We start from the raw sequence: 26,049 nt of genomic DNA, 5'->3' as shown, positions 1-26,049 counted from the left end.
TTCTGCAAGTCTCCCTGTTGCAACACACCTGATTCAAATGATCAGATCATCAGCATGCTCTGCGGAAGCGTGACATTGAACCTGTTCATTTGAATCAGGTGCGTTGCAACAGGAAACTTGGAAAACATGCAGGACAGCGGCCCTCCAGGTACTGAGTTTGACACCGCTGGACCGTTAGGATGTCCAACGGTAACTATTCAATTAGTGGCTTAAATAATAAACAACAGATCCTTTGGCACCCTGACTTTTCTTCAAGACTGGATATGTATAAAAATATCAAAAGTGTTTGAAATTTGTTTTATGGCTGCAGTTCAATTGTTCTAATCTAAAAAATGTAAAAACATTCAAAATGTATGTTTCATTTATCAAAAGTACTTGAATGAGTATCTTTGGAGTAATTTTTTAAATTCTTACAAATAAAATTAAATTGAAGTTGTTTAGCTGTCAAGTTTTTGCATTTTTAGTATTGGCATCGAGATATTTAAGCCAAAACTATTGTACCATGACAAATTTAGCGACAAAATAAGCTGAGCCAATGAATAATCACAACATCATAAGTATCTTCATATGAACGAAACTCATTTCAGCTCTTAATCTGCCCATCCATTTTTCTATACCGCTTGAATGTTTTCAACATTCCATGCAGCTAGCACAACCATCAGTGTACACCCAGATGTGACATTGAATCCAAAGCCTCAACCAGCCATGGAGTGGAAAATTCTTCAGCTCACCAGAGAGCGTTGGAAAAGCCCCAGCACAGTGCATGTGATGGAAGGGTCCACTCATTGGCAACTAACAGCACAGCGCAGCACAGGGAATGAACGTGAAAATAGTTATGAGCAGGTGCGCCAGGTGTGCAAATTCAGCTCTGGGGAGACACAATGTAATGCGGGGAAAATAAAATTGTTGAGGGGGTTGTCATAAATCTGTTGCTTCATGACAAACTGAACTGTCATTGACATTTTGACATCAACGCAGGAGCTCCGTCAAAATGCTCCTCACCAATGAATAAATGAAGCAGTGGTACAACCAAGTCTGGCTTGCAGACCTTGAAAAGTTGGCCTAAGATACAGGGTGACGGGGGAGGCAGGAAGCAAGAGAATAACGGGAGGAGAGCGAGCAGCCGAGTCTGCAGCATCTGCCCTACAGCTGCCAGCTAACAAGAAGGCTTGCTGCTGTCGTTGAAATCATTCAATTTTCAAAAAAACTCTTAAAAAAAATGTACCACTGTTGATATACAACATAAAATGACCAAGCAATCGCGTCTTCCCTCACGTTCTTAAATCTAGCCAAAACTATTTCGACATTTCCATGGCATATTTGAGGAATCATAATCTGTGCAAACAGGTAACGCATCGAAGACATTTGGGGTCATGGTGGTTACTGTCGATGTTTAGTGTCAAGTCTGACCAGATCATCTTATGAATTTGCGACACTGACGCAACAGTTTCACGGCTATTGTCAATGATCATTCATTAAGTTCATCAATTCATTTTCACACACAAGAACACAGCCTCCATGAAAAGAATGAAGATTCCTAACGTGCGGCAACACTCGCAAACCTTCGCCGCTCAATGTCAAGAAAAGGTAGCTATGCACCTTTTTCAGCTGCCTGTGCAACCTCTCATCGACACATTCTGGGTGACCAACACTTAGGAGTTTGCTGTCAAATCTCATTTTAGACTGCATTTTCTCAAATATTAAAGTACCGTACCTATCCTGTTGTGCACTCCAAAAGTTAGAGCAAGTCCAGTACACGGTGAGGGTGAAACATCACATTGCACGTTTGGAGTCATATCCGGAGCCGGTGACAGTCGGTGATTGACTGGCTAAGTCGTGCTGATGTGCAGGGAGCGAGCAGTATGAACACAAGGCTCATAAACACTCACCGCCTGCCCAAAGGCATGTCTCCCTACTACACTTCGCTTATGGCCAAATGTCAACATTATATCATATTAAGTGTTCAAAATGTACTCAGTGCCAGGGGACTATGTATCACCTGTGAGGAGCATTCCCGCATGCTGATGGGGGCTTGGGGTTTGAAAGCATAGTAAAGCATATGGCCCGATGACAATTAATGTTCTGTCCAGATTCATGTGGTGATAACAAAAAAAAGCCAAACAAATTACTAAAAAGATCCAAACAACTAAACGAGACCAAAGTAAGGGAACATTTTTCATTATTCTCTTAGCACTGTACTCTGATGACCAGAGGACTGCCACACTACCACTACTGATGAGCAAACTGTGGAGCTCAACGGCTCATTACGTCACCATTATAACTTACACAAATTGTGCATTGTCGTTTGCTTGCCATAAAATGTCTGTCCGATGTGAACTTGTGGTCCCTGCCCCACGGTCGCTGATGTTTGCAAAGAGTCTGTGCTATTTTAGCATTGAGGTATACTGACGTCACGTTGTGCTGAATAATGGAATGATTTCAGGCTTTGACAGCTGTTCACTCGACTCATGTTTTGTGTGACTTTCAAGGCATATTTTTCCCCATCAACTTTGGCAAAGGCCAAATTTTATTCCCTTGAATCTACTTTAGAGACTGCACTGTAATAAATTTATGCTGAACTAAATGTACGTGAAGAATTATAGTCGAATGAAATCCTCCCAAATATAACCTCTGAGCCTCGGTCCCGCAGAGTGTTATTTCTCGACCGGTGAAAAACAACAGCTGCGATGCTTTCAGCATTGAAACAAAAAAAAGCAGTTCTTACCCATCATGTTGTAGAGGCTCTGTGGAGCAAATTGCCTTGGCATTTTCTGTATTGCTTGTTTAAAGATGGAGAGGGCCTCCTATGAATGACATGCACAGAAGAAAAGAAGGTGTGGGATGTTTGCCTTAGACTGCCGTTTGGGTCGTCCGCCGTCAATACAAAGCGTGGAATTGGGGGGGGGGAGTGCTTGGGGACTGGTTGATACAGAGCTGAGGAAGGGAGGGTCTGCCCACAATGTCACGGCTATTAAGACGAGCGGAGTGTGTGCTTCACCTCGGCGTTTCTCTCAAATTAAACGGTCAAAGGATCTGGAAACAGTTTACTAGAAAGAAATGGAATCAGCAGAGACTGCTGCTTCATTTGCAATTCAACCAGCAGCACCGGTGCTTCTGTACAGAGGTAATGTGCAGAATTGGAACCGTAGCGACACAAGTCTTGAGGGGTTTGAAAAAGAAATGGAGTGTTTCAAAACAGCCGAAGGTTTATCTGCTCAAAATGAACCGCGCGACAAAGGCAATTATAGAAAATATGTACAGAACACATTCCTCAAGGGGTTATTTTAGTTACTGCCTATGTTTGATTGTACCACTTGCATGTATTGTAAAGGTGAAGTCTTTCTTTTTCTTCCCCTCTAAAATGACAAAAATATATTCCCAAATGTTTGGTGCCTAATTGTTTCAGCAAATTGAATCTTTTATATATCATGCATGTGAATGAGGCTTGGTCGGATTAACAGAGTTGAATGCTATTCATGAGCTGGGGGCCAACACTCAAATCAACTGTATTTATAGAGCACTTTCAAACAGCCATCGCTGCATACAAAGTGCTGTACATGGAACAACTAACATATATGCAACAATAACGCAATACATCAGTAACAAAGATGGTAGAAGGCACCAAACAGTAAAACGAAGATCAAATCTGAGTCATGCTGAGTCAAGAAGAATACAAGTGAGTTTTGAGGTGGGTTTTAAAGATGGGCAGCGAGGGGCCACTGAGAAACACTGAGAGTTTCTTGTGATAGCTCACCCTGAAAAGACAGACATCACTGAAACAATACATTCATTCATTCATCATCCGAGCCGCTTGATCCTCACTAGGGTCGCGGGGGGTGCTGGAGCCTATCCCAGCCGACTTCGGGCAGTAGGCGGGGACACCCTGAATCGGTTGCCAGCCAATCACAGGGCACACATAGACGGACAACCATCCACGCTCACACTCACACCTAGGGACAATTTAGAGTGTTCAATCAGCCTGCCATGCATGTTTTTGGGAATGTGGGAGGAAACCGGAGTACCCGGAGAAAACCCACGTAGGCCCGAGGAGCACATGCAAACTCCACACAGGGAGGCCGGAGCTGGAATCGAACCCGGTACCTCTGCACTGTGAAGCCGACGTGCTAACCACTGGACTACCGGGCCGCCTGAAACAATACAATACACACACACAAAAAAAAAAAAACAACAACAATGCACTATTGTGAGAATTTTTTAAGCCGGACTTATTCAGGTCCAAACAAAACTAGAAAGAAAGCTCATCAAAGCTGCTTTGATTTAATTGTTAATATTGGTGCCATTTTATCCGTCAGCAGCATTGTGAATACATTTGTGGCTTCAAGAGAGAGCGATTGGCCTCAGAACAAATGGATGCATGTAGAGCACACCGCTGCAAACTACAACCAGAATAATAAGAATGATATTATTTAATGAGTGAGCGACTCTTTGATGCCGCCATTGCAAAACTGAGCATTCTTTTCCTGCAATGCAGCTTTTGTATTGGGTCGTACAGCAGGTGTACCTAACGTTGGGGTTGCTCAAGCTAACTGTTCAAAGCTGCATTGAAGCGTCACCTCTTGTTGTCCCTGCTCATGGAGCTGCTTCCCCAAGTTGTACAGGCAGCTGGTGACCGAGCTCTTGTGGGCGTGAGGGTCCTTCAGGTTCTCGTCCGGGATGTCGGCGCAGGTTAGAAAAATATGCTTGGAATCCTCCAGGCGACCCTGATTCATTAGGATGATGCCGGTATTCAAGTAGGCGGCTGGATGAAAAATAAGACAAAAAACGGCACAAGGTGTATTCACTTGCATTATTAGGTGAATGGTGAGAGTGAGGCAGCGCGCTGGTCGACTGTTCAGCACGTCTGCCACACAATGCAGAGGTCATGGGTTCGATTCTGGGCTCAGGCCTTCCTGTGTGGAGTTTGCATGTTCTCATTGTGCCTTCATAGGGTTTTCTCTGGGTACTCTGGTTTGCTCCCACATTCCAAAAACATGCATGGTAGGATAATTGATCCCTCTAAATTGTCCTTAGGCGTGATTGTGAATGTGAATGTCTCCAAAGGCACACTCGCCACTCTCGTCAGGAGATAGTGGTTCAGAATATGGTGTGAGTGAAGTGGTGCTCATGAGTGCAAGTTTCCTTTGAAATGTACTGGCCAAGTTACTCCCTCTGTGCTGTGATTCAGGTTTGTTGACATAATACAGTCTTTGAAATAATATTAACACACAATTATGTATTCTCAAAGCATGTGACTCTCTTAAACCTTCACCAGATTCACAGGTTTTCCTGTAAAATCTGTGCGTGTAAAAACTTTTTTAATATAGGACCACAAAGTTAACATAATTCGAATATAATGTACAGAATTTAGAAATAAAGTGTATTCAACGACAAAGAGCACGCCATCCTTGTTATGCTTTGTGGCTGACCTGTAAGTAGGGTCCAAAGAGATATTTATTTTCGATTTTGTTTTAACCAATTGTACCGTCAAAAATACGAATCAATATGCAGTTCGAAACTAATGTGTTTTTGTGGAAGAAAATTTGTGAAACCTGGCATTTGGGATCCATCATTTGGATTTGCCACATCACCCTGAAAGTGTTACAATTCAACAAATGTATGGTTGATCAAAATTTCAATAGTTATTCTGTGTGGAAATTTTAACATTTACATTTTGATTGCAAATAAGTGAAACCGCCTTGGGCAGAAAAGAATTGTACTTTATCAGCAAAAAAAAAAAAGAAAAAATGATTTTTTTTCTCCAGTGTCTCCTTTGTTACTGAATTAATGGAGTTTCGTAGAAAAGACAATGGCATTCTCCTCTTGCCTTCAATATGTCTGCTGCTCTGGCTAATTAATTTCTTCTGCTATCAGTTCACGGATGAGGTAATTGCACACTGATTGAAATGTTCTAGTCCAACTGTGATCATGATTAGATCTTTAATTACATTAGGGCAGAAGAAACAGACTTCCTGTTTATCTAGCATTGACCAATGGCTGGAACAATAGGGAGCTCATTTATTCTGCTAAATGACTGGGAGTCATTTGTAATCATCACAAAAGTCAGCCATTTCTGGTAAACCACTCAAATCATGGAGAAAATAAATCCAAAACAAGTAGAGCCCAAAAAAAGAACTTCGTTTCAGAATTAATCATAGATGACATCATGTGTTTGCTTGTTCAATTGAAAGCACCAGCTGTAGGCCTGCTGCCCTTTGCCTCTGATTCCTCTGGCCTCACATAACCACAGCCTGTGTTCACTGTTGCCTGGACACAGAGCTGCCACAACCACAGGAGCTGGAGAGTCTCAATACCAGGAGAAGCTGTACTTACAGGCCAGAGTGGGCCGGCTCCCGATGGCCAGCTTATAGTAGTGAAGTGCCTCTGAGAACTTGTTGCTCTCCTGAAGCAGCAAACCACTGCAACATCAAAATGACAATGAATTGTAAGAAACACCAAAGGTGGAGACGTTTTCAAAGAATGTCATCGTAGCAAAAGAATACAGTGCAAGCGGTGTCACCGCTCTTCCACTTGCTTTTTTTACTTATGGACCTTTTAAGGACTTTTGAAGGATAATCTAGCCATTTTTAAGGACTTTTTCTCCATTCAGCAGGGGATTCACGGTGGATTTAATGCCCGCTCAGTAATATGTGGGCCGAACAGAAAGCCACATATCACTGAACTGGTGTTCAAGTTATTGCTGCCAAAGGAAGGGCACATCTTTATTTTTAGGGGCAATCAGCTAACCTTTTACAGTGCACTCCGCTTAATAGAACTCTGGTTAATACAGTAATCCGCTTAATAGAGCAAAAGGCTCTGGAACGGATTTGCCTAATGCAATTTCCTATAAAGATACTCCTCTTAGTATAACAGATCTCCGCTTAATAGAACAGGCCGTAAGCAATGAAAATTGTAAACTAGTGGTTTTCGAAGTGTAGCAATCGCAATACCACTATCGCGAGAAAACGCGATACCACTGCTATGCTGTTGCGCCTACGATTACGCCATACAATGTTGCGCAATGTGTAGTTCTAGCCGTATAACAGGTAGCACGCGTCACTCCACACATAGACACACGCACGTCACAATGGCTTCAACTTCATTCAAGAGACGAGGGCTATCACCTGCGGATAAGAAGGACATACTCAGACGATACGATGCATTGCCGGATTCTCAGAAGGATTGTACGCCCGCGGTTTCCAGGACTTCCCTCTTATCCAGCGCATTGAGAGGGAAGTCAACCGCAAAATTACGGACTCCTGTTTCCAGACAAAAGTAACAAAATTTTTCTCGTGATTTGAGATGTTTGACTGAAGCAGTGTTGTTTGATTAAAGATACGGACGTCCACAGTCTAAATATCTCTTCTAACTCGTCAGCAGGGGTTTTTCTGCGTGCATAACTTGGTCGTCGACGTGTCTGATGACCATCTCCGGTTAATAGAAACTGCGCTTAGTAGAACAGAAGCGCTTCGGCCCAATGGTGTTCTATTAAGCGGAGTGCACTGTATTTCAAAATAGAGTATTTTGAAATGAAAACAACTTCAATTCATTCTCAAATAAAGCACACTAAGAAAAATTTAAATTTAGAAAATATAAAACTTCAATTTATTTTTGAATAAACAGAATACTATGAACGGAGCTAATGGTCATATAGGTCGCCTGCACAGGGTTTAGAAAAATCTGGTTTCACCAACAGTAGTACTGCTTGCCCAGCATGCCGTCGATCTATTGTTGGTACCCGAAATGACCCGAAGTGATCATGTGATCATCATCGGAACTGATCGGAGACGGCGGGAAAAGCAGAGCGGGAACCAGGAAGGCATGTAGCCAAACAGCGGGGTTTTAGAAGCTTTCCCTGAAAATTAAGGACAATTAAGAACATAATTTTACGACTTATTTTTTTAATGGATTTTTATGAACTTCAAGGATCCGTGGGAACCCTGGATGAATGACAAAAAGAGGATGTGTTCAGCTGTTTTATTTTAAATTGAAAAACTAGCATGGTACACATCGTTCAAAGTTGCACTCTTGAACTCTAAAGGGGGAAAAGAAAAAGCAAAGGAGTTGCTTTACTGCATTATCTATCCATCCATTTTCGACACCGCTTATCTTGAACAGGGGCGCGAGGAGTTGCTGGAGCCTGTCCCAGCTGACTTTGGGCGGAAGGCAGACTAGACCCTGAGCTGGTTGCCAGTCAGTCACAGGGCACAGATAGAGACAAACGACCATTCACACCCACATCCACACAGTCACTGAATGGTAACCGATCCCACGCTGCCCGCACACAAGCCAGGCAAGTCTACCACTCCACCGTCAGTGACGCTTTGGCATTATTATTCTCGTTTTAGTATTTATTTGCGTAGTTTTAGCTTTTCTTGTCCATATCGGGGATGGATGACCATAGTACAGCAAAGTAAGTCATATTTCGACTGCAATTACATGATACTTTCAAAAATGTACGTAATTCCTCCATCAGCAGTTGTATTCCGATTCACACAAACAATGAAGAGATTCTTCATCTGTAGATCTTAGAAAACCGCAGACCACTACAGAAAGTGTTCCGTCATTATCGGGCGTGGATGTTCAACGATTCCGGCAGGCTTCAGCACACCACTTATAACTGTCAGACACAGAGCGCCACCGGGAATCTACTGAGGTAGGAGGATGCCTCCTATGGGAATAAGATTTGTGATCAATGGAACTTGTAGTAGGGGGAGCGCCTCCATTTGATCGAGCTGACACAAAGGCAATTGGTAGAGATGCTTTCTGAAGATAATTAGTCTTTTGTCCACATAGAATTCACTATATTTGTTTTACAATATCCTTCAATGTATTTAGTTGGAACACATTGTTTTCAGCTGGGGACGGTGGGCGTTCTTGGGTTTTGCCGATGTTTGTTTTCTTGCTAATTATGTTCAACTTCTATTAAAGTGAATACACAACAAGGACAAGTTTCATGTTCAGACGGCAAATTTGGTCAATAATTATTCAAATTTTAATTCATTGAAATATAGGTTGAACTTCATTTTAACATCACTCTATTCTGTTTTTATTTATGTTTAACAACATGTGCCAACTTCATTGGAATTGGTAAACAAGCACTAACAATCTGCAGAGGCAGTCCTTTTACTGGATGAAAGAAGGAAAAACATGAACACATCACTCACAGGTTATACAGCATGTCGGCCATGTTGCTGCGGTAATAGAGCGCATTTCTGTATGCTTGCTCAGCCTCCTCCATCTTGCCCTGGCTCTTCAGGACGTTTCCCAGGTTGCCCCAGGCTGACAAATCACAAAAGAGAATGTAAATGGTTCCGCGCGTCGCAATATTCATGAATGACAACTTTCAAATCGGATTCTGAATAGATGACAAAGTAAATATTTTTTTTCTTTTGTTACCCACAGCCCCTCATAGCTGTTGCATTGAGTATTTGTAGGCTGTTCAAAGGATGTTGTCCTGCTGCAGCTGCTCGACGGGGCTGAGGAATGATGACACACTAGGAGAGCTTTGTGCCAGGAACCACCACTCATTACTGTGAGTGTGCTTGAAAAGGAGACCACCGTTGAGCCATTTAACTACTAATGGCATTAGCAATGAATGTTGGAGTGGAAGAAACTCTTATAAAAACTAAGTACCGGTATCCGGAGAACCTTTTTTCTGCAGTTAAAATTTGAGTTGGAAAGCATGCACATCGCAATTTTAGATACGTCTAACCTGCCTTTTTAGTTTTTAGTTTTTAGTGTTAATAGTACTATTGGTAGGTTATATTCAAAAAGCACCAGAACCAGGGTTCAATGCAGCATCCCCTTATGCAACGTGATGATTTAATTATTACCAACCGTGATCCCCACAGAATATTTAGTAGAAGTAAAATAAAAAAAATACATAAAAAAACTAAATCGCACTTGCAAGCCTGACTCATTTGTGCCTCAAGTTGCATGCTTGTTTTGGCGTTTAGATCAAGCTCCTTCGGTGTAACTTTACATTTCACAGTTCAAACAAATTATAGATTTTCCTTGAGGTTATATCCCTACCTAGGATGAAATGTGAATGCCCCCTCTGCCCCGCTGTTCGGTTGATGGTTGGCCAAAACAAACAGCCTGTCATGCCTCAGCTCTGGTGCAATATTTGAAGGGGAAATTGGGTAACACAATGTATCCTGCTGTTGCCTCATGAGTCGCAGCGCTGCTTCGCTTTTAAGTGACGATTAGAGCAATGATTTGGGCAGGAACCTGTGCCTGTTGGCTTTCAATAGAAGGGCTGTTGAGTGTTTGAATTCCTGATCAAGGCGCCAGTTGTAAAGAATTGCCATGGCAGTGGTGCCCTTCCAAGTGAAAGAGGGCAAAACTAGTGCTATTTTCAAAAAGAAGAAAAGGAGAATGCTGAGTACGAAAAGAACACTCAGCTGTTATTTCTTTTAATGTGAGTTCTGAAAAATGAGTGTGACCTCGAAAAGGAGAGGCATTTTACACCACTTTCAATGATCTTCCTGGGCACTGAGTTCAAATTAAACAACTTCCATATTCTGTGGTGAGGCGTACAGATGAAGAAAAGACATTTTGAAACAGCTTGACTTTGAAGTCTTTAGAGCACTTGCAGATAAGAGACATTGTGCATGTCATTGAAAAAACAAAACAAATCAAAACAAACAAACTAGCTTGCATTCAATTAAAATTGTTTTCGAGGTTTAAGCAATGCACATAATGTGTGAATTTGATTTTTGGCCAAATGTGAGACTCCAGCACATGATTTATGTTCCTTTCAGCTCGTCACCAAGATCACACCTAAACAAGAAGGTTGCAGGGTTGCTCGTGGGTGACTGGTACTGATAAGAAGTGTGGTGAAAGGGATATTTGCTAAAGATAAATAAATACATAAAAAGTAAGAAGACAGGCATTTTCAGCAGCCAGCTAAGTGCTATCTTATGTTTTCCACCTCGTGTGCTTTGACTTTTGACTGCAGTTGGGGAACCACACTCTCCACACGTTATCTTCTCCTGTGAATGTAATGAAATTTGACTTTTGTGGCAACCGCCGCTTCATATCTCAGCACCGATTTATCAAAGTGTATACAGGCAAGAGTTATTTGATTTCAAATGGTGAGTTTCTTCACTATTTAAAGAGGCAATCTTGATCAGATTACGGTGTTCAGATGTTGATGAAATGCAATTGCTTTTCTGTAGCGCGTGTTATTGTTAAGGATGTTCAAATTTTTGAAGCAGCATCCTTCGCGTGCATTTGATTTGGCATGTACATCTCGGTGAAAGCAACTTACCTTTCGCAGGATTGACTGAAATCCCTGACTTGTAGAGCATCTCTTCATTCTCCCAGTCTCGATTCCTCAAAACAGTCTTAACTCCAAAAAGCAAAATCACGGTCGCACTACAGTAAACCAAGAAGGTCCTAGAGGACCTCTTTCTCAGCCGGACGTATAGAGACCTCAACCCAACGGCGACCAGCAGGCAAAATCCCATGCTGGGGATGTAAAGTAATCTTTCTGCTATCACAAAGCCTACGTAGAAAAAGAGGTTTGTGGCAGGGAGGAATGGGATTGCTAACAGGCCGAGGGAGAACGCCACAACATTTTCCGTGGTGGGCAGTGAGGTCCTGCTCTCATGTGCCTTTTTGTTCCCATTCTGGGCACTATTGATGTGAGTGGTCATGCAAGAGTTGTTCACATGCTCGTGTTCATGATTCTGGTAACTGTGCCCATTGCTGTTCCCATTCTTTCCATTGGAAAACAAGTGAGCTTTACCATTACTGTCCGTGCCCTTGGTTCTTGGTCGTTTCCACACACTGAACCAAGCCAGCAGCATAAATCCCAAATAGAAGAGGAGCGTATGAGCGTTCCTCCAATCAGCGAGGCTCCTGATCAAAGGTAAGGTGTCCATCGACCAATCAAAGCTGAGTGTGATGGGGCAGAGTAGAAGCCAAAAGTTGACCGCGGGCAGGTAGAAAAAGGTCAATGTCCTGGTGAGGAGGCAGGGGGAGTCAGCTGCTGGGTTGTCGGAGTTGGAAAAGTTTGGGGGCTTGTTACCCATCCAGTATAAGCGGCAGGCCAACAAGATCACGCCCCAGGCAGCCAGCAGAAATACATTTAGCAGCAGATGGACGTTATTTCTCTGAAAGACAAACGACACAAAAGCTCAAACAAATAGAAAACAAAGAGGCCATGAGACATAATATACTGCAAGTACTAGTATAACAAAACACATGGTTTCTCTCTAATTATATTGTTTCTTTTTGGGGTTTTGGACTTTCTAATCACTTTGAAGATTTGTGGTTTGTCTGACTTTTCATCACTTGAATGAAGAAAACATGACCATGATGATTTGTCAAGATTCAGTATGAGAATTAGAGGACATGAATTGAATCAAAGTTTGGTTATTGCTCATTCTTGACCAAAAACATTTGAGAGCTATAATTTTCCTTACTCTGTCTTTCATAAACGCACGCAATTGCACTCAATTCATTCGAGTAATACTGACGTGAACTCGTATATTCTTGCTGATTAAACCATGATTTGATACACAACCCATCCTTTTGGAATCTCAGACTTCAAGTTGTGAGACTCTTTTGAAGGAATACAAAACAAAAAAAACAGCCTGAGAAAATGTGTGCTGTGATCATGTGTGTAACGCACTCCATTTTAAAACCTGCCCAAATGCAGCACAGATGCACGTTACAGTCCAGTCTCAGATTACCTATGAACCTGATGTGAGAGCCCGGCCTTCCGTAGAATCAAAAAGTGCCTCGCAAACCTTAAAAAAACTCAACTTTGGGAGACATATTGATTTCCTCTAAGATCTAAGACCACATAACACAACAGAGAATGAAAGAGCACATCTGATTTCTGCTATCTGCTCATCATCACGGCCAACGCAAAGAGACAGAAACCAAAATGAATACCACAGGAAATTGAACTGGGAGCGAAGGAGGAAAATGTCTGACTATCTAGGCTACTATTGAAGTGTTGTAAAAAAAATAACTGATAGACAAAGACATTTATCTAACAATCAAAATACTTCTGATGGGTTTTTTCAACATGTGGCCGTATCAAATAGATCCACTGCAGCACATGAAAAGTTACCTTGATTAAACGAGATCTTATGTTCTTCTGTGTTTTTTGGAAGACTGGGGAAAAATGCCACGACCAAAGGATATTATTCTTCACTTATCTGGCAACACAGTTCAATATCTAAACCCATAAAATATAGTCCTCTGTAATTTGAGTCGCACAGCACGACAGACTAAATAGAAACATATCGGTAGAGTACATTAATGGTCCAACACCATGAGGATTGGCTTTAACTCCTCATCAGCTGACAGATACAAAGATGAAAAAGAGCACTTTTCGACTCAAACAGGAGCTCTGAAAAATACAGGAAGTGCATTGAAGTGGTCGGGGAGGCCCAGGGGTTAAACTCGACGCAGACTTTACTGGTGAGACTTGCTGGCTATTATTACACCCCAATCATTGCTTCAGGGAGATCCGGAGGGATTTACAAGGCTCTTCTTGAGGCTCTCGTGACACTTTTGTGGCATAGGCAATGGTCGTTAAGGCCTTACATGATGCAATACTTGCATGTGGTGGCTGGATGTGAAATGATTTCAAATTGCCAAATCCACATCTATCGTCAAATCCTCACAGGATTAAAACGCACGCACAAACACACACGATTCTTAACAGGTGGTGTTGTTTATGCAAATCAAGCAAAAACAGACTCATATATTTGTATTATACGCAAAATGAGCAATACTAAGGAAGTACTGCTTGAGTTTGAAGCCAACTCAAAATACAAAATCCAACGCCGTAAATTTGGGGCTTATATTTGCATTGCCTTGCAGATCAAGTTAGACACACGATACAAACTGCAATGTTAAATCAAATGTAAAAATCCCCTTGAGTTTGGTCATTTTCAAAATCAGATAAGAATTTAAACATTTCAACCATTGCCAGGCATGCGTGAATAAAAGGTCGTTGAAATGCAAATCGGTCTCATTAGAGCTTGAGCCTTTTTTATTCAATAAACACACTCATTACATTGAAAAGACTAAGAAGCAAAATCAATCTCAAAGTTATTTTCTTCCAGTGCACGCAAATTTAATTAATTAGCTGGGTGCACAAACTGGCTGGCCGTACCACCATTTATATACCAATCCATCACACGACTGACAGCCTACCGAAACTAGTCCCATGGGACCGGCTTCCACCTCAGTCAGAACTCTGCGAGACAATAAGCTATGTGTGACTTGTCCAATCCTCTTCATCATCACTCCGATCAATTGTCTTCATAATCGCTTCCACCATGCTCCTTTCTCACAATAATAGATTTGTAGCAGAAGGGAAAATGAGTGTGTTGGAGAAACTCAACCCACAATTCCCCAAGACCACTCGACTGACATAAATCCTTCCAAGTATTTGATGACTGACTCTGCACCCACACGTGCCATTGCTCCTTTACTGCTTGATCAAGTAACCATTCAGCTTGCGGTCCGAGAACCACAAAAGCTCGGTCAATCCATTATTTTCCTCTTATCTGCTTTAGCTTGTAACGCCAAACTGTGAAGCCTTCTAGGTGCAAAAACCTCACGGCTTGAAGTCAAGACAAGATAAGAAGAGCCCAAAGGTTTCATATCCATACGAGGTGTTACGAATTAGCACCATCTGGATCAGGGTTTACAACAAGAGATAGCGGAGACCTCGGTCCGAGTGGATGGTTGGCTGCTGTAACAGTCATAGCTTAAGTTTAATATGCAAACTCACGAGCCACAATATTAGATACACCCCGCATGTTAATGGCATCCAATACATAAGATGCATCAAAACAACATTGTTGAGGAGTCACACCTTTACGAGTAACGCATTACTAATTTTCTCGTTAGTGTGGTAATGTCGCTGTTTTGAACATTGAAATAGCTTTCTAGTCGTAAAGCTACTTTTATGAGAACGTAACACAGTAAAGTCCACAGAAGCTGCTTTTGCCCAGGAAGTTGTAAAATTTAAATGCATTGCTTACGTTTGACATTATTTACCCATCCTCCTGCTGACTTCCACCCTAAACGATGTCTAAAAATGTGAGACAATGCCAGAAAAAGGAGTAGCGATACGGTGTGAATGTACATCTTGAGAATCTCCATGGCCATACGGTAACATAATAATAGCACTTTGAGTCATTGCAGTCAAAGAAGACTTGATTGTATATGTTCCAGTATTTTCTGGACAAACACAAAAGGAAGATCTGGTCAACATCCAACATAAAGTTAAGGACAAATTCAGGTACTTCCCACAGTTAACACAACAATCGTCATGTCAACGAGTCCTCAAGACTCAGTGAGCCAACATCAACAGCTAACATTGCACGAGCTAGCAATACATTTTTGGCAGCAATACTGTGTGCCTAAGGGAATTTAGACAGGAAGAGGTTGGAAGGAGGAGATGACAGATGAAACTGTAAAGTAACACCCGTTATGTTTCTCGTACTTCATATTTGTGCACGTTATTTTCTATACAAAACCAAATTGGTTTGGTTTATTTCAATAATTAATTTGATATTTGATTACACAATTTAATTTAACAGATGTGAATGGTGACTGATGATCACATCGATAACTATAATACATTTATATGACAGAGTTGTTGAGACTGGAAATCGGGGCCAGTTATCCAATTTTCAGCTGATCAACATCGGCTGGAAAAATAAGAACGGATTGCTCAATTTTTTGATTTTCTAAGTCAAAAATACTTATATAATATATATGCATGTGTATATATATATATATATAGGTGATTTGAACCACTGCTGACTTACAGACACTTTTTTTTTCTTTGTAATACATTACCTGGGTATTGGATGGAGAATGGTTATCAGCATGTATTTATAAACTACTGACTCAGACGTGGGTGCAGAGAATGTGATCTCAAGTAAATTATTTGTGTTTTGTAATTTAACTTGCTACATTTCTCTGGTAGTTAGTTTCAGTGTACTGAAGCTTCACTTCATGGAGAATAGCTTGGAGCCTGAGCAACACTGCTTCACAACCACAATGTATCCCACTGGGTACAAAGAAAGTGAATTGAATATTGGCACGGAGAACTTTTCCCCAACATTCCATGTCGGTTTATTCTAAACAATGACTTGAAAAAAAAATAAAGATACAAATCCTGACTTTAAAGGTGGTTTGTTTCAACAAAAGTGGTTTGTTTGTACATTGCTGGCTCTTCATATGACCTCAAATGCACAGTTGTCTATCACCATAATGTATCTTCCATTCACTGGTTGGACTTACCGTAGGTGTATTTACCATAGAAATTGTTTAACAAAACAGTCAAGCTGCAATAATGTCATCACAAGGAAAAAAGAGTTCTGTGCAACCCAAAAATCTCTGTGTGGACACAGCAGGCAGAGATTATTCAACTGGTGAGTGGGATACAAACCATTTAGGTTTTGTTTTGTTTTGGCTCTGTTATTGCATAGTTAAGATACATTGCACAGCGGTTGTAGTCAGAGTACGGGAGACAACCTTATAAAGCGCTTCAAGCTTAGTTTACCTTTAGTCAAGAGCATAACTGTTGGACCACATGGTGGGAGTGGTCAGAGGGTCAAACAACACAGAGGACCTCGCTGACACTGGTTGTGATCAAAGTTTTTAACCTACGTGAACCCATCAGGAAACTCTTAAGTCAGCTGATCGTAAAGGTCGATTGACTGAGCTCAAAGATGGGAACAGGTCTCATCGATAGCAAAAGGCAAAAGTTTGGGATTACAGAAGGACAAATGACATTGTGTATTTTTACAAATAAGAGGCACTCAATGTACATGCCATTGATGGGGAAACCACAAAATATGTCGAATTAGGGTGAAACATTTTGTATTTAATATGAAAATAATATAACATCAGATATAATGATCTATAATATAGCACAAAAGGCCAACTGAATGCATTAAATGAAATCAAACAATATGGGAAGTACACACCCAAGACGTTGAAGTACTGATTAGAATCTTGTAAAAGCATGTGCTGGTTAGATTTATATTAACCATAATGATTAAAGCAACACAGGATTGAGCTCTTTTCAAACATTCCCGCTTGCCGTTCTTGGCCTAATTTCAACTGCACCTCTTCAAACATTCTTCTATATGTTTGACCAATCGCATTGCAAGCATGTGTCATTTGGGATGAAGGCAGATAACCCCGCTTTTATTCTCCTCAGGCTACAATCATAGAACATTTATTTTTCCATAACATTTAATCATGGCATCCACCTCATGAATTTTAAAAATGCTTTGAAATTCAGACCAACACTCTACAATGAAACTGGCTGCAATGGAATGCCAAAGCTAACATGTGAAGTACTCAGACTGTACTGTACATGAAGACTAAGAGCCACAGCTTGGCATTCATTCATATCGCTGTCCTGTGGGGAAAAAACACATTTTTTTATTTTTATCATTTTAAAAATATTTAGATTTATGCGGTGTCTGCGTTTCTTATCCATTTTAAATAAATGATACCAGATAGTAATGGAAACAATCATGTGAATATGTAATTGTACAACCTGAAACATACAAATAATCACTTATAACAGAGGTAGACAATGTCCAACCTACGGGTTCACTTTGTTCTTTAATCTGTCTTGTTTTGAGATAATCTATGAATAGTCTGGTTCATCAGTCCAGTTAAAGAATCAAATGTGACTCCTGTCAACAAAAGTTTGCATATGTTGTTTGTGGTGTATTAACCATCATAGATATGTATGTTGTTTGGACACATTGACTTCCCGTACTTGGTATTGCCATCTACTGCGCATGTGTGAGATGCTACCTGGGAAGCCTGGGCACAATGCCCGACGAGGTTAATGGTGCAACTCGGCGGTCGAATACATTATAGAAAACGCGTGTGTGTGCCTCGTCATTTCAAGACACAACATCTGGCGACGAGTAAAAGTCGATTTTAGGGTAGGAGGCATTACTCTAAAGTTTAGTGAGGTAAGATGGCTTACTTTTCTCAAAGACCGGACGAGTTTAAACCCGAGAATGAATCGTGGTCGGCCTATGTGGAACGCATGGAACTGCTGTTCGAGGCGCAAGATGTCAGCGACGACAAGAAAGTTGCCGTTTTACTGAGCTCTTTGGGCGCATCAGCGTATGGACTTCTCCGTAATTTAGTGCAACTTGCCAAGCCCAGAGACAAGACTTTTGCGGAGATTGTATCTATATTGAGGAATTATTATGAGCCCAAGCCGTTGGTGATATTGGAGCGTTTCAGATACCGAAAATGTGTGCAGAAGAACAGCCAGACGGTTACAGAATATGCCGCTGAGCTACGTCAACTAGCTACAAGGTGTGATTTCGGGGACAGACTGGACGAGGCTCTCCGTGATGGCTTCGTCAGCGGTGTTGCTTCGGAGGCCTTGCAACGCAAGTTACTCTCAGAGGATGGCCTGTCGTTTGCGAGAGCCGTGGAGCTTGCCGTCAACATGGAGACTGCCCACCGGGATGCACAGCAGTTGAGGAAAGGTGAAAATGTCGCCACACCTGTACACATGTTTAAGGAAAACCAAAGGAGAGGACGCTCACCCACACACCAAAATGGATGCTACCGATGTAAAGGCATGAATCATAGTGCAAGTGACTGCTTCTACAAGACTTCAAAATGCCATCAGTGTGGTAAAGTTGGTCACATTCAGAAAGCATGTCGGGCTCGAGCGCCTGTATCTGATGATAAGAGCAAGAAAAGGGGGAAGAAGATAAGCAATGAGAGAAAATTTAGTAAAATTACTGGCTATGTGCAAACTGATGAAAAGAATGATGATGTTCCCATGTTCCATGTCCACGTGTATTGTGCTAATGGGGGCCGTAGACCATATAGGGCCATTTTTGATGTAAATGGAAGGAAGGTTCCAATGGAAATTGACACTGGAGCAGGAGTCATCATTATCTCTGAAAACGTGTATGAACGATCATTCTCTCGTATACCACTAGAGGGAAGTAGTGTAGCACTAAAAGGCTACTTAGGAGAGACAATCCCTGTAAAAGGATAGTTCATGGCTTAAGTGAAGTATGAAAATCAGACTGTTGACTTGCCACTGATAGTTGTGGGAGTTGAAGGACCGTCACTCTGCGGACGAGAGTGGCTAGATAAAATAAAGTTAAACTGGGAAATGATCAAAACTGTCACAGAAAACAAAATGCATGCATCTCCAAGAACCAAGTCAATCCAAGATGTACTCGCAAAACATGATGATGTTTTCACAGATGAGTTGGGGACATTTAAAGGACATTAAGGCAACAATATCCGTCAAGCCTGATGCAGTCCCTAAATTTCACAAAGCCCGCGTTTTGCCCTTTGCCATGAAAGAAAAAGTAGAAAAAGAACTGGAGCGACTTGAGAAAGATGGCGTCATCACCCCCGTCAAGTACAGTGAGTGGGCGGCTCCAGTGGTTCCAGTACCCAAGCAGGATGGTGGGCTTCGCTTGTGTGGTGATTACAAGATAACGGTGAACCAAGCTATTAACACAGAGACATATCCACTACCACGCATTGAGGAGGTGTTGGCCACACTATGTGGTGGGGAAATATTCTCAAAAATTGATTTAGCTGTAGCTTATCAACAAATTCTTCTCGATGACGACTCAAAGAAGTATACTACGATCAATACACACAAAGGACTGTTTGTGCACAATAGACTGTGTTTTGGTGTCAACTCTGCTGTCAGTATTTTCCAAAGGATAATGGAGAATCTAATGAAAGACCTCAATGTGGTGGTCTACCTCGATGACTTGCTCGTGATGGGCCGAGACGAATCCGAGCACCTAATGAACCTGGACAGAGTTCTTCAGCGGCTGAAAGAGAATGGTCTGAGAGTGAAGAGGACAAAGTGTGACTTTGGTAAGACGCAAATAGAGTACCTAGGGCACGTGCTGGATGGAAAAGGAGTCTACCCGTCCAAAGATAAGGTCAGGGCCATTCATGATGCTCCAGCACCCACAAACACTAAAGAGCCAAGAGCCTTCTTAGGTCTCGTGAACTACTATGGACGCTTTGTACCATGCCAAAGTACCGTTTTGGCTCCACTTTACAGACCGCTGAAGGAGAAAACCAAGTGGAAATGGAGTAAAGATGAGCAGAGCGCGTTTGACAACTGTAAAGAACTGTTGACAAGTGAAAATATATTAACCCATTACAACCCGCGCCTGCCACTTACACTTGCATGTGATGCTTCTGCTTATGGGATCGGAGCTGTCATTCATCACACGACGCCTGACGGGAAAGAACATCCCATCGCTTTTGCTTCTCGAACGCTTTCTCCGGCTGAAAAGAACTACTCACAAATAGAAAAGGAGGCTTTGAGTCTGGTGTACGGAGTAAAGAAATTCCACCAATACCTTTGGGGGCGGAAGTTCGAATTGTTAACCGACCACAAGCCTCTGATCGCGCTGTTCGGAGAATGCAAGGGACTACCAACGATGGCAGCAGCACGCATACAGAGATGGGCAATCATATTGTCTGCTTATGATTATCACATTACCTACAGGCGATCGGAGGAGCACGGTAATGCAGATGGACTATCCCGTATCCCCCTGCCTGAGACAATAGACGATGGTACAAAGACAATAACTGCTTCTCTCAACGCACTGATTTGTGAGCACCTGGAGGAGGCGCCATTAAGTGCAAAACAAATATCAAAGGCTACACGCAAAGACACTGAGCTCTCACTACTACACAGATACATCCAGTTAGGGTGGCCAACTGAAATTCCCGAAAATTTCAGGGTATTTCACAGAAAGGAAGGAACTTTCTGTAAAACAGGGATGTGTTCTGTGGGGAACAAGAGTAGTTGTGCCAGAGAAAATGAGAAGAGTAGTGTTAAAAGAGATCCACGACGGACACCCTGGTATCGTAAAAATGAAGACAATTGCACGACAATATGTCTGGTGGCCAAATATTGACATGGACGTCGAGACGGTCTGCAAGCAGTGTGAGACGTGCCAGCTAGAACAACGCATGCCACGCCATGTTCCACTGCACCCATGGGAGTTTCCTGGAGGGGTATGGAGAAGGATTCACATTGATTTTGCAGGTCCATTCATGAGTCACATGTTTATGATAGTGGTTGATGCGTACTCCAAGTGGCTAGAGGTCTTCAAAATGTCACGGATAACCTCAGCAGCCACAATCACAAGGCTTAAAAGACTGTTTGCAGCACAAGGAGTACCCGAACAAATCGTCACTGACAACGCCACAACCTTCATGTCGGATGAGTTCCAACTCTTCATGAAAAGGAACGGAATCTTGCACACTACTGGAGCACCGAAGCATCCTGCTACAAATGGACTTGCTGAGAGATGCATCGCAACCTTCAAGGCGGGCATGAAGAAGCTTGCAAAAGAGATCCTGAGTGTTGAGGATAAGATTTCACACTTCTTACTGCGTTATCGCACAACACCAAATAGTACAACTGGAGAGTCACCAGCAGACTTGTTCTTAAAGAGACATGTACGAACACGGCTGGATTTCCTTAAACCGAGCATCTCTGAGACGGTGAGGAGGAGACGGTATCAACAGAAGGAGGAACATGATCGTCAGTCTGCCGAAAGACAGTTTGATGTGGATGACCCCGTTTATCTCTGCAACACAGCAGGAGAACATCCCAAATGGATCCCTGGAGTAGTGACACAACGGACCGGACCAGTGTTTTACAATGTGCAAGGTGAAACTGATCAGGTATACAGGCGCCATGGAGACCAGCTGCGTCTTCGATACCCACCTGACATTTTAGATCCTGGACCTGAAAGTGTGACTCAGTCAGCTGAGCAGGAGAAAGACTTTGACGAACTGGAGTCCACAATTCCTACATCACCAGCTTTTGCACCAGACCCGCCTGAACCACTTGTGCCAGAGACAGTAGCTTTGAGACGTTCAGGACGTAGAGCACAACACCCTTTACGTTACAGGGATTGATTGTGATGTCGTAATTGAAATATGTTCACTTGTTTATTATTGAAGAAATGTTATGCAGTATGATGGATAAGGAGATGTGAAATTGTTATGTATCTTTAAACTAAGGGGGGAGGTAATGTGGTGTATTAACCATCATAGATATGTATGTTGTTTGGACACATTGACTTCCCGTACTTTGTATTGCCATCTACTGCGCATGTGTGAAATGTTACCTGGGAAGCCTGGCCACAATCCCCCACGAGGTTAATGGTGCAACTCGACGGTCGAATACATTATAGAAAACGCGTGTGTGTGCCTCGTCATTTCAAGACACAACATTGTTGATTTGCATTGTGTGCATGCGCAAGTAAATATGGGAATTATGGGGAAAATGCTTTGTTTGTAGCATTTAGCTACATTTTAGCAACATGTTTGAACATACATACAAGTTTGAATGAGTTCGCTAGTCCACACTGGCGGTTCCACACGAAAATGCTTGTGTAGCACATTTACTATTGAAAAAACAAAACAAAACAAAAAACAACAACAACAAGAGAGCCTCTCAAGTAAATGAAGTCATGAATAATCTATTTTTTTTTATTTCTCACCCTGCTGGAATTCTGATGCACACATGAATACCACAAACACGTGGTTAGTTTTGCTTGAGTCAAATTTATCATTTTATATCCAGTTTGGGTAGACACCAATTTTTGCCCACACACCACACAAAAAGCAGAACCACACCAAATTCATGTGCCAAACTGGTGCTACAGAATGAAGCGTTTTCTGGCTTTTTTTTCTAAGAAATTTCGCAACCCATATTTGAAATGTCATGATTGTTTGTGGTTGTAATGTGAAAATAGCCCCTGTTTTCTGACAGTGAAAACGGTTACAGAAATCTGTTCAACTCTGTCAGGACTCGGAGATACAGATTCAAAGTACAAAGAAAAAAATGCCACTTAATATGAACCATTAACATGATTTAAAAAGGCTGCAGTCAAAATTATTGAACAAAAGAACACAGTGACATCACAAAAAAAATTGCTTTTCTGAGCAGTCGTAACATTTTAAAATGTTCCTGGGTTCAAACTGCAGTTAGGTTCTTTAACAATAAGTGGACTGTTCTCTCTGTTCCCATATTTATTTGTCCGGTGAGAGCCAAGAAGATATAACCAGGCTGCAAATCAGCTGTGATAAAATGCTGATGTAAGGGAGTGTTTTATCTTTACTGCTACACTCTGACTGGCGTCCATGATAAATTGAGTACTTTATAGAACCAAAAGCAAACAAAATGCATCAACACCGAGCCTTGAGAGGACAATAAAAAGTACAATGTTTATGTTTCTGCTTCCGAAAGGGCCACGTTGCCGTGTTCCAAACTACATTCAGCTCTTTCCGTGCACGGTTCCACATCATTACATTACTAAGCTTTGGGGAGATGAGGCCAGTTGGACTGCTGGTTTTAGAACGCCTGTAAGCTCCTCAAAACACGCACGAAGCGGCGCGACAAGGCAAGGCAGACAGATTATAAGGGGGGTCACATACTGCATAGATAAAATTGGTCTGCTGTCTCATGTGATGGTTGATCGCTGTTTTCAGTAACGCCATAACATTTGTTGGAGATTAAGATGACCAGCGACGCATATGAGATTCATCACAAAACCGATAGGATCATAAAAGTAATGAACAGAGCACAGTGAAATGCTTTAATTTGTAGTTGTCGGTTTGAGATGGGAAACCAAAGGTGGCCGCAAAGAGCAAAAAAAAAAAAAAAAAATGAAGCCGGGCGACACAAAATCAGTCTAGAAGACCAAACTAGAGATCCAAAATGTTTCAAATTGTGGTAACACGTCTCCACACCACCTCTTGGCCACACACCAAGACATGATAACTTACTTCTTTACCGGTTTGGCTACAGAGTAGCACGCAATCTGTGGGGATTGGAGAAGAGCTCCCAGATGTGCTGGCACCATGAGTTGTTATGTCTCTTCTTGGTTTTGCTCCTTTTTAGCAGGGGTGGCTCTTTTCTGTGTGGGGCCATTTAAGTAGCAGTTGTACAAAGGGAAAATATAATGTTTGATGAATTAAGTACTAGTTGTGCTGTGTGGTGATTGTTGAATAATTTGATTGTTGAATAATTTGATCAAGCTTTACGTGGTTTTATTGGCTTTTCGTCATTGCAGTTTTTCTGTGCATAGATTTTGTACTTACTGTCACAATCTGTCTCTGATGCGGCTGCCCATGCTGGAAATTCTTTTGTCATTCAATCTGAAGCGATGCGACATGCAGTATTTCAGATGAATCCCTCAAAATATGAAGCGGAGACCATTGCCACTCAAGTTGAAATCATTTGAAAAACGTTTTTTTTCCTGTTTTTCCACACGCACATATGCGAAATGTGTTTTAGAGCACATGAAACGTCGACAGAGGTGGGGAGGGGATCGGATTTGCGTCCGTCTTGCGCTGAAAAATAATCTTTGGTTGGATTATGCGCTGAAATGTAATCCTTGATTACTGTGGCTGACAGCCGTGAAATACAATGGGTGTTTGGGAAAAATTCACACATTTTCCCGAAATTCCTCATGGCCACCCTGCCTCTGCTTGTACATATGATTTTAGACTCGATTGTACAGTATGTCTTGATTCAACAGTAGAACACCTCCAGTTCACATTATCGCTAATTTTGTGCTGCATAAATTGTGCTGATTTAAAACATACAGGTATTTAAGAGGTGATTGCTTTCACTAAATATACAGCACCGGTACATTTTATATGTGACCATAGGGTATGTATGATGATGGTTGTTGATTTTCTTTCTGACTGGATACATTTCACATGACTGTTGGTATTTACGCTTGGTCCGAGATTTTGTTAAAATGATTTGTGAACTCAGATGTTTTTGATCCCAGAGTAAAGAATATACACATCTTTACAAATCTGTGTGGATTTCATAAAACGGCTCCAGCGATGTATGATTTTCATACAAACCCAATTCCAATGAAGTTGCGACATTGGGTGAAACATAAATGAAAACAGAACACACTGATTTGCAAATCACGTTTGACCTATCGGTATATTTAATTGAATACACTACAAAGACATGACATTTGGCCCCGACTTCATTGCAATTGGATTTGTAAGCTACATCAGCAGAGAACAGATGTCATGTACTTCACAGCATTTCATTCCAAAACTAATGAAGTGACTTCAAGAGTACCCAATTCGGATTATTGATATTATATCAAATCATTACATCACAATGATCTCTGCTGGCACTCGACCCCAGATTCACCAGTCACATGAGTTATAAACACAATTATTTTCAAAAAGATCAACGGTTGATTTCACACACTCGCACACACACGATCTCTTTGAGAAGGCTCATACTGAGAAAATTCATTCCCCTACCAAATTCATTCCCCATTGCGCAGGAGGATTCTTTCCACTACTTTTGTGTAGACAAGCTCGGGGTGGTTTTGTTTTACCGCAGCGATAATCAGTCCAATGTGCACAATAAAGACACGAGCACTGGGTGAAGGCCAGCGATCCTGTCCAGTGTCCACACATTCATATTAATGTTTACTGACAAAAAGTGGAACTGAACAACTAAGAGCAAATGGAAGAAAGAACTGTGAGTAAGAGCTGCATTCATTCATTCACTGCTCGCATTTAAGGCAGAGGCTATTAGAATTCTGTCTCGTAAATGTCGATAAAGCAGACTAAGCTGATTTACAATCCAGGAGGTTGGGAGGGATAGTTTGTAGATCTGAGCCCTGCGGTCATCAGAAGGCGGTATGGTGGAAATGCTCTCATGGATCTCCAGCCTTGATTTGTGGCACCAAATATCACTATGACATCATTCACAGTCAATTCATATTTTTGCACGACTGAATGCACAATAAAACTCGAGTAGGCAGCAAATTGCACACCATGCAGTTATTGTGCTCATCTCGTTTACTCATCCAGAAATGTGCTTTTTCTTTAAAATTAGGTTGGGTATTTTTTGGGGTGGGGGTGGGGGATTTCTTCCACAGCTCGTGAGGGCAGATCAGATTTCTTTTTTTAAATTTGCAATGTATGATCTGTACTGATGAGTCTGTGGACATC

The 26,049-nt window shown here is 41.7% G+C and overlaps 1 protein-coding gene across 4 annotated transcripts in view; it reads right to left on the bottom strand.

Annotated features, from left to right (window-relative positions):
- The window catches only part of tmtc2b (transmembrane O-mannosyltransferase targeting cadherins 2b), a 129,718-nt gene that overhangs the window by 60,729 nt on the left and 42,940 nt on the right, over window positions 1-26,049 (bottom strand). For all 4 annotated transcript variants that reach the window (XM_052061662.1, XM_052061663.1, XM_052061661.1 and 1 more), the window contains 5 exons: window positions 11,273-12,119; window positions 9,165-9,279; window positions 6,331-6,416; window positions 4,575-4,759; window positions 2,726-2,804 (listed from right to left, as the gene is read on the bottom strand). In XM_052061662.1, the coding sequence (XP_051917622.1) occupies window positions 2,726-2,804; window positions 4,575-4,759; window positions 6,331-6,416; window positions 9,165-9,279; window positions 11,273-12,119 (1,312 nt within the window). The remainder of the gene's footprint in view (window positions 1-2,725; window positions 2,805-4,574; window positions 4,760-6,330; window positions 6,417-9,164; window positions 9,280-11,272; window positions 12,120-26,049) is intronic.

The sequence above is a fragment of the Hippocampus zosterae genome, chromosome 3 (genome assembly GCF_025434085.1).
Source record: "Hippocampus zosterae strain Florida chromosome 3, ASM2543408v3, whole genome shotgun sequence".
Lineage (NCBI taxonomy): Eukaryota > Metazoa > Chordata > Actinopteri > Syngnathiformes > Syngnathidae > Hippocampus > Hippocampus zosterae.
The sequence above is the reverse complement of the archived record's forward strand: the minus strand, read 5'-3'. Positions and strand labels throughout refer to the sequence as shown.